Source organism: Pristiophorus japonicus, chromosome 31 (assembly GCF_044704955.1).
Source record: "Pristiophorus japonicus isolate sPriJap1 chromosome 31, sPriJap1.hap1, whole genome shotgun sequence".
Lineage (NCBI taxonomy): Eukaryota > Metazoa > Chordata > Chondrichthyes > Pristiophoridae > Pristiophorus > Pristiophorus japonicus.
The window spans coordinates 11,411,142-11,421,141 of record NC_092007.1 but is presented as its reverse complement, the minus strand read 5'-3'; the positions used below and the strand labels follow the sequence as shown (position 1 = coordinate 11,421,141).

At 55.2% G+C, this 10,000-nt stretch overlaps 1 protein-coding gene across 1 annotated transcript in view; it reads right to left on the bottom strand.

The window, feature by feature from the left end:
- The window catches only part of LOC139240342 (igLON family member 5-like), an 87,901-nt gene that overhangs the window by 5,851 nt on the left and 72,050 nt on the right, over nt 1–10,000 (bottom strand). Inside the window, exons 3-4 of the mRNA XM_070868812.1 lie at nt 7,000–7,232; nt 888–1,013 (exon numbers count right to left, since the gene is read on the bottom strand). Coding sequence (XP_070724913.1) covers nt 888–1,013; nt 7,000–7,232 — 359 coding nt within the window. The remainder of the gene's footprint in view (nt 1–887; nt 1,014–6,999; nt 7,233–10,000) is intronic.

Sequence of the window (10,000 nt, the reverse complement as noted above, 5' to 3'; positions counted from 1 at the left end):
CCCCTCGAGCCTGTTACATAGGAACAGGAGGAGGCCCATTCAGCCCCTCGAGCCTGTTACTCAGGAACAGGAGGAGGCCCATTCAGCCCCTCGAGCCTGTTACACAGGAATAGGAGGAGGCCCATTCAGCCCCTCGAGCCTGTTACACAGCAACAGGAGGAGGCCCATTCAGCCCCTCGAGCCTGTTACACAGGAACAGGATGAGGCTTTTCAGACCCTCGAGCCTGTCACACAGGAACAGGAGGAGGCCCATTCAGCCCCTTGAGCCTGTTACTCAGGAACAGGAGGAGGCCCATTCAGCCCCTCGAGCCTGTTACACAGCAACAGGAGGAGGCCCATTCAGCCCCTCGAGCCTGTTACTCAGGAACAGGAGGAGACCCATTCAGCCCCTCGAGCCTGTTACACAGCAACAGGAGGAGGCCCATTCAGCCCCTCGAGCCTGTTACACAGCAACAGGAGGAGGCCCATTCAGCCCCTCGAGCCTGTTACACAGCAACAGGAGGAGGCCCATTCAGCCCCTCGAGCCTGTTACTCGGGAACAGGAGGAGGCCCATTCAGCTTCTCTATTGATCTCAGTTTTGAAAGCCCCAATTGCCCCCCCGGCCTTGACAGCTTTTTGGGGGAGAGAGTTCCCGATTCCCGCTGCCCTTTGTGTGAAGAAGTGTTTCCTGACATCACCCCTGAACGGCCTGGCTCGAATTTGAAGGTGACGCCCCCCTTGTTCTGGACTGCCCCCACCCAGGGAAGAGTTTCTCTCTCGATCTCCCCGATCGAGGCCTTTAATCCTCTCAAACTTCTCAGGTAAGCCCCTTAACCTTCTAAACTCGAGGTAACACTGGCCCAGTCCGCGCGAGCTGCCCTCCGGATTTGCCCACCGTCGAGCTTACGTTTTGAGGTGAGTTTTTTCCAGGTGACCACCGGCTCAGGCCGGCCAATGGCGACACACAGCAGAGCGATGTTGCTCCTCTCGTTGACGGTCAGGTCCGAGGAGATGTTCACAATCTTCGCTGGCACTGAGGAGACAAGGCAGAGAGGGTGGCAAGAGGTTCGATACGTCAAGAGCGAACTTCCCAAGGTCTAAAGCATCTTAGTTACCAAGAGATGGCTAACTGCGATTTTCCAATCAAGCTCAACGCACGCTCGAGGAACAGCACCTCATCTTTCGTTTAGGCACTTCGGAATCAACATCGAGTTCAACAATTTGACAGCGTAACCGCTGTCCATCATTGGCCCCCCTCCGAGATCAGGATTTTTCTCTCTTTGTCTATAATGGTAGCTGGTAATTATCCCGCCATTCTCACCCGATCCAGACTCACCTTATTTCTAACCTCTATCGTTACCATCTCATGGAAACATAGACATAGAAAGTAGGTACAGGAGTAGGCCACTCGGCCCTTCGAGCCTGCACCGCCATTCAATGAGTTCATGGCTGAACATGCAACTTCAGTACCCCATTCCTGCTTTCTCGCCATACCCCTTGATCCCCCTCGTAGTAAGGACTACATCTAACTCCTTTTTGAATATATTTAGTGAATTGGCCTCAACAACTTTCTGTGGTAGAGAATTCCACAGGTTCACCACTCTCTGGGTGAAGAAGTTTTTCCTCATCTCGGTCCTAAATGGCTTACCCCTTATCCTTAGACTGTGACCCCTGGTTCTGGACTTCCCCAACATTGGGAACATTCTTCCCGCATCTAATCTGTCTAAACCCGTCTGAATTTCAAACGTTTCTATGAGGTCCCCTCTCATTCTTCTGAATTCCAGTGAATACAAGCCCAGTTGATCCAGTCTTTCTTGATAGGTCAGTCCCGCCATCCCGGGAATCAGTCTGGTGAACCTTCGCTGCACTCCCTCAATAGCAAGAATGTCCTTCCTCAAGTTAGGAGACCAAAACTGTACACAATACTCCAGGTGTGGCCTCACCAAGGCCCTGTACAACTGTAGCAACACCTCCCTGCCCCTGTACTCAAATCCCCTCGCAATGAAGGCCAACATGCCATTTGCTTTCTTAACCGCCTGCTGTACCTGCATGCCAACCTTCAATTCGCCCCGCCATCCTGTTTGTCTCTCTAATCTCTCCTACCATCTACTCCATCAGCGACCTTCGCTTTTGTCTCTCTAATCTCTCCTGCTGTCCACTCTATCAGCGACCTTCGCTTTTGTCTCTCTAATCTCTCCTGCCTTCCACCCTATCAGCGACCTTCCCTTCCGTTCTTTCCTCCCCTCCCCCCTTTCATTGCTCCTTAAGAATCTGTTCATTCCGAACACTCCCCAGTTCTGACCAAGGGTCGTTGACCCCGAAAAGCGTCATCTTTTTCTCGCTCCACAGATGCTGCCTGACCCGCTGAGATTTCCAGCATAACAGAAGAAATAGGAGCAGGAGTCGGCCATTCGGCTCCTCGAGCCTGCTCCGCCATTTAATACGATCATGGCTGATCCGATCATGGACTCAGCTCCACTTCCCTGCCCGCCCCCTTATCCCCTTATCGGTTAAGAAACTGTCTATTTCTGTCTTAAATTTATTCAATGACCCAGCCTCCACAGCTCTCTCTGAGGCAGCGAATTCCACAGATTTACAACCCTCCTCATCTCAGTTTTAAATGGGCGGCCCCTTATTCTAACACCATGCCCCCTAGTTCTAGTCTCCCCCATCCCTGGAAACATCCTCTCTGCATCCACCTTGTCAAGCCCCCTCATAATCTGATACGTTTCGATAAGATCACCTCTCATTCTTCTGAATTCCAATGAGTAGCGGCCCGACCTCCTCAACTTTTCCTCATAAGTCAACCCCCTCATCTCCGGAATCAACCGAGTGAACCTTCTCTGAACTGCCTCCAAAGCAAGTATATCCTTCCTTAAATACGGAGAACAAAACTGCACGCAGTACTCCAGGTGTGGCCTCACCAATACCCTGTATAGCTGTAGCAAGCCTTCCCCGCTTTTATACTCCATCCCCTTTGCAATAAAGGCCAAGATAACATTGGCCTTCCTGATCACTTGCTGTACCTGCATACTATCCTTTTGTGTTTCATGCACAAGTAACCCCCAGGTCCCGCTGTACTGCAGCACTTTGCAATCTTTCTCCATTGAAATAATAACTTGCTCTTTGAGTTTTTTCTGCCAAAGTGCATGACCTCACACTTTTCCAACATTATACCCCATCTGACAAATTTTTGCCCACTCACTGAGCCTGTCTCTGTCCTTTTGCTGAATTTTTGTGTCCTCCTCACACATTGCTTTTCCTCCCATCTTTGTATCGTCAGCAAACTTGGCTACGTTACACTCAGTCCCTTCTTCCAAGTCGTTAATATAGATTGTAAATAGTTGGGGTCCCAGCACTGATCCCTGCGGCACCCCACTAGTTACTGATTACCAACCCGAGAATGAACCATTTATCCCAATTCTCTGTTCTCTGTTAGTTAGCCAATTCTCTATCCATGCTAATATATTACCCCCAACCCCGTGAACTTTTATCTTGTGCAGTAACCTTTTATGTGGCACCTTGTCAAATGCCTTCTGGAAGTCCAAATACACCACATCCACTGGTTCCCCTTTATCCACCCTGTTCGTTACATCCTCAAAGAATTCCAGCAAATTTGTCAAACATCACTTCCCCTTCATAAATCCATGCTGACTCTGCCTGACCGAATTTTGCTTTTCCAAATGTCCTGCTACTGCTTCTTTAATAATGGACTCCAACATTTTCCCATCCACAGATGTTAGGCTACACATCCCGTACACACTCCGTGCACACCCCGTACACACCCCATACACATCATGTACACAAACCGTACACACTCAGTACATACCCCGTACACACTGTGTACACACCCTGTACACACCGTGTACACACTCTGTACACAACCCGTACACACTGTGTACATACTCTGTACACACCCCGTACACACTGTGCACACACGCCATACACACCCCGTACACACTCCGTACACACCCCATACACACCCCGTACACACCCTGTACACACTCCGTACACACCCCGTACACACCATGTGCACAGCCCGTACACACCCCGTACAGACCGTGTACACACCCCATGCACACTGTGCACACATGCCATACACACCCCGTACACTCCGTACACACCCCGTACACACTGTGCACACACGCCATGCACACCCCGTACACACCCCGTACACACCGTGTACACACCCCATATACACTGTGCACACATGCCATACACACCCCGTACACTCCATACACACCCCGTGCACACTGTGTACACACCCCGTACACACTCCGTACACACGCTGTACACACTGTGCACACACGCCATACACACCCCGTGCACACTGTGTACACACCCCGTACACACCATGTACACACCCCATACACACTGTGCACACACGTCATACACACCCCGTACACTCCATACACACCCCGTGCACACTGTTTACACACTCCGTACACACTCCGTACACACTCTGTACACACCCCATACACACTATGTACACACCCCGTACACACTCCGTGCACACCCCATACACACTATGCACACATTCCGTACACACCGTGTACACACTCCTTACACACCCCGTACACACCCCATACACACTATGTACACACCCCGTACACACTCCGTGCACACCCCATACACACTATGCACACACTCCGTACACACCGTGTACACACACCGTACACACCCCATACACACTCCGTACACACCCCGTACACACCCCGTACACACTCCGTACGCACTGTGTACACACTCCGTACGCACTCCGTACGCACTGTGTACACACTCCGTACACACTCCGTATACACTATGTACACACTCCGTATACACTATGTACACACTCCGTACACACTCCGTATACACTATGTACACACTCCGTACACACTCTGTATACACTATGTACACACTCCGTATACACTGTGTACACATTCCGTACGCACTGTGTACACACTCCGTATACACTATGTACACACTCCGTATACACTATGTACACATTCCGTACGCACTGTGTACACACTCCGTATACACTATGTACACGCCCCGTACAGAGCCGGAGAGCCCGGGATTGCTCGCCCAATGAAAGGAACCGACAATGTTCCAGCTGACCGTCTATTTCAACTAAACAGTTTCGGCAGGACCAGTGGTCACAACTTCAAGTTGTGCATAAGGCTCGGCCTGGGTGAGACGTCAGGAGGCGTCGCGTTTCCCAGAGAACCGCAGACCTCTGCAACAAGCTGCCGTTTCGTGTGGAGGCTTGCTGAATACCTTCAGGCCAAAGCTGGGTTGCTTTGTGGCTGGGACAGACATTACCTCTTACACAAGGGTCGGTACTGCAGGGAGTTCAAAGCCAGAGGGATCTCCTGGACTAGATTCGGTCGCCGAGGTAGGTTGCAGAGCAATTTCCCACGTTTTTTTTCCCCTCAAATTGGCCTGGGTTTTTTAAGCTGTGCTTTTGCCTCTCCCAGGAGATCAGGGGGTTTGGGATGGAGTGTATATGTTGTGAGACACAAGGTATCACAGCTGTGTGGGATGGGCTCGATGGACTAGGTGCTCTGTACCTGTCCGACATTGTTCACAAGACTTGTCAAACACTCCCAGGGCAAGTACAGCACGGGGTGAGATACAGAGTAAAGCTCCCTCTACACTGTCCCATCAAACACTCCCAGGGCAGGTACAGCACGGGGTTAGATACAGAGTAAAACTCCCTCTACATTGTCCCATCAAACACTCCCAGGGTAGGTACAGGGGGTTAGATACACAGTAAAGCTCCCTCTACACTGTCCCATCAAACACTCCCAGGGCAGGTACAGGGGGTTAGATACAGAGTAAAGCTCCCTCTACACTGTCCCATCAAACACTCCCAGGGCAGGTACAGGGGGTTAGATACAGAGTCAAGCTCCCTCTACACTGCCCCATCAAACACTCCCAGGGCAGGTACAGGGGGTTAGATACAGAGTCAAGCTCCCTCTACACTGTCCCATCAAACACTCCCAGGGCAGGTACAGGGGGTTAGATACAGAGTAAAGCTCCCTCTACACTGTCGCATCAAACACTCCTAGGGCAGGTACAGGGGGTTAGATACAGAGTCAAGCTCCCTCTACACTGTCCCATCAAACACTCCCAGGGCAGGTACAGCACGGGGTTAGATACAGAGTCAAGCTCCCTCTACACTGTCCCATCAAACACTCCCAGGGCAGGTACAGGGGGTTAGATACAGAGTAAAGCTCCCTCTACACTGTCCCATCAAACACTCCCAGGGCAGGTACAGGGGGTTAGATACAGAGTAAAGCTCCCTCTACACTGTCCCATCAAACACTCCCAGGGCAGGTACAGGACGAGGTTAGATACAGAGTAAAGCTCCCTCTACACTGTCCCATCAAACACTCCCAGGGCAGGTACAGGGGGTTAGATACAGAGTAAAGCTCCCTCTACACTGTCCCATCAAACACTCCCAGGGCAGGTACAGGGGGTTAGATACAGAGTAAAGCTCCCTCTACACTGTCCCATCAAACACTCCCAGGGCAGGTACAGGACGAGGTTAGATACAGAGTAAAGCTCCCTCTACACTGTCCCATCAAACACTCCCAGGGCAGGTACAGGGGGTTAGATACAGAGTAAAGCTCCCTCTACACTGTCCCATCAAACACTCCCAGGGCAGGTACAGGACGAGGTTAGATACAGAGTAAAGTTCCCTCTACACTGTCCCATCAAACACTCCCAGGGCAGGTACAGGGGGTTAGATACAGAGTAAAGCTCCCTCTACACAGTCCCATCAAACACTCCCAGGGCAGGTACAGGACGAGGTTAGATACAGAGTAAAGCTCCCTCTACACTGTCCCATCAAACACTCCCAGGGCAGGTACAGGACGAGGTTAGATACAGAGTAAAGCTCCCTCTACACTGTCCCATCAAACAATCCCAGGGCAGGTACAGCACGGGGTTAGATACAGAGTAAAGCTCCCTCTACACTGTCCCATCACACACTCCCAGGGCAGGTACATTGAGGAGCTGGGTGGAGGTCCTACCTTGGACGATGAGGTAGACCTGGACGGTGTGAGGCTGGTCCATGGTCTGGAAGGAGCAGGTGTAGAGTCCCTCATCGTACACGTCGACGGGCGAGATCTGGATGCTGTACTCCAGCTCACTGTGCGCGCCCAGGCTCACCCGCGTGTCCATCGACCACTTGTCCCTGCCGGCGTACATGATGCTTGACCGGTTCAACCAAGCCACGCGTGTCACGTTCCCATCAATGTCGCAACTGTGGGGCGAGCGGAGCGAGAGAGTGAGAGGGAGGGGGAGGGGGAGGGTAGAGGGGGGGAGGGAGGGAGAGAGAGAGAGAGGGGGGGGAGAGAGAGAGGGGGGGGAGAGAGAGGGAGAGGGAGAGGGAGGGAGAGGGGGAGGGAGAGGGGGAGGGGGAGAGGGAGAGGGAGGGGGAGAGGGAGGGAGAGGGAGGGAGAGGGGGAGGGAGAGAGAGAGAGAGAGAGGGGGGGAGAGAGAGGGAGAGGGAGGGAGAGGGGGAGGGGGAGGGGGAGAGGGAGGGGGAGAGGGAGGGAGAGGGAGGGAGAGGGGGAGGGAGAGAGAGAGAGCGGGGGGGGAGAGAGAGGGAGAGGGAGGGAGAGGGGGAGGGGGAGGGAGAGGGGGAGGGGGAGGGGGGAGAGAGAGAGAGTGAGAGGGAGGGGGAGGGGGAGGGAGCGGGGGGGGAGAGAGAGAGAGGGAGAGGGAGGGGGAGGGGGAGGGGAGAGGGAGGGAGCGGGAGGGAGAGGGGAGGGGGAGGGGGAGGGGAGAGGGAGGGAGAGGGGGAGGGGGAGGGGGAGGGAGAGGGGGGGGAGAGAGAGGGAGAGGGAGGGGGAGGGGAGAGGGGGAGGGGGAGGGAGAGGGGGGGGGAGAGAGGGAGAGGGAGGGGGAGGGGAGAGGGAGGGAGCGGGAGGGAGAGGGGAGGGGGAAGGGGAGGGGGAGGGGAGGGGGAGGGGGGGGAGAGGGAGGGAGCGGGAGGGAGAGGGGGAGGGGGAGGGAGAGGCAAGGGGGAGGGGAGGGAGAGGGAGGGAGCGGGAGGGAGAGGGGGAGGGAGAGGGGGAGGGGAGGGAGAGGGGGGGAGAGAGAGGGCAAGGAGGAGGGGAGGGGAGAGGGAGGGAGCGAGGAGGGAGGGGAGGGAGAGGGGGAGGGGGAGGGAGAGGGGGGGGGAGAGAGGGTGGGGGAGAGAGGGAGAGGGAGTCAGTGAGAGGGAGGGAGAGGGAGAGGGGGGATGGGGAGAGAGAGGGAGAGGGGAGGGGGAGGGGAGTGAGAGAGAGGGAGAGGGCGAGGAGGAGGGAGGGGAGTGAGAGAGGGAGGCAGAAAAGGAGGGAGAGTCCAACAGAAAGAAGGTGGAACCGATGACAAGACTGACAATCCCACCTGCTGTCACTAGTTGGATGGCGGACGGGTCCCTGAGGAGGGTCTGAACACAAGGGGTGGGGAGACTCGGGGTGGGGGGGGAGGGGGGGGGCTCGGCTTGGAGGGGGGTGGGTGGGAGACTCGGGTGGGGGGCAGGCTCGGGGGTGGGCTTGGGGCAGGGAGACTCGGGGGGGGGGGGTGGGGAGGCTGCAATTTGGCCTCAGTGCCCGAGAGTCGGCAATGAGTTCGGACGGCCGCAACTGTGAATTCAGGAGAAACTTCTTTACCCAGAGAGGGGTGAGAATGTGGGACTCACTCCCACAGGGAGGGGTCGAGGCGAGGAGCAGAGATACATTTAAGGGGGACGCTGGATAAACACATGAGGGAGAAAGGAATAGAAGGATATGGTGATGGGGTGAGATGGAGAGGGGAGGGAGGGGGCTGGTGTGGGACATAAACCCCGGCACGGAGCGGTGGGACATAAACCCCGGCACGGAGCGGTGGGACATAAACCCCGGCACGGAGCGGTGGGACCCAGTGGCCTGTTTCTGGGCTGTAAATACTTTGTGGCCATGTTGTATTCTGATTGGAGAGAAGAGTGATGGCCCGGCCAGAATGAAGGCGATTGGTTAATCCCGATCTCAATTGCACAGTGCTGGAACTCTGGGATCGATCTTACATTAATTTTATTGGTTCCTGCGATGTGGGCAGTCACTGGCCAAGGACCAGCATTTATCGCCCATTCCCTCGTCGCCCCTTGAGAAGGTGGTGGTGAGCTTCCTTCTTGAACCGCTGCAGTCCGTGTGGTGAAGGTGCTCCCACAGTGCTGTTAGGGAGGGAGTTCCGGGATTGTGACCCAGCGACGGTGAAGGAACGGCCGATATATTTCCAAGTCGAGGGATGGAGTGTGTGTGTGACTGGGAGGGGAACGTGGAGGGGGTGGTGTTCCCATGGACCTGCTGCCCTTGTCCTTCGAGGCGGGTAGAGGCCGCGGGTTTGGGAGGTGCTGCCGAAGAAGCCTTGGCGAGTTGCTGCAGTGCATCTTGTAGACGGTGCACACCGCAGCCACGGTGCGCCGGTGGTGGAGGGAGTGAGTGTTGGAGGTGGTGGAGGGAGTGAGTGTTGGAGGTGGTGGAGGGAGTGAGTGTTGGAGGTGGTGGAGGGAGTGAGTGTTGGAGGTGGTGGAGGGAGTGAGTGTTGGAGGTGGTGGAGGCAGTGAGTGTTGGAGGTGGTGGAGGGAGTGAGTGTTGGAGGTGGTGGAGGGAGTGAGTGTTGGAGGTGGTGGAGGGAGTGAGTGTTGGAGGTGGTGGAGGGAGTGAGTGTTGGAGGTGGTGGAGGGAGTGAGTGTTGGAGGTGGTGGAGGCAGTGAGTGTTGGAGGTGGTGGAGGGAGTGAGTGTTGGAGGTGGTGGAGGGAGTGAGTGTTGGAGGTGGTGGAGGGAGTGAGTGTTGGAGGTGGTGGAGGGAGTGAGTGTTGGAGGTGGTGGAGGGAGTGAGTGTTGGAGGTGGTGGAGGGAGTGAGTGTTGGATGTGGTGGAGGGAGTGAGTGCTGGAGGTGGTGGAGGGAGTGAGTGTTGGAGGTGGTGGAGGGAGTGAGTGTTGGAGGTGGTGGAGGGAGTGAGTGTTGGAGGTGGTGGAGGGAGTGAGTGTTGGAGGTG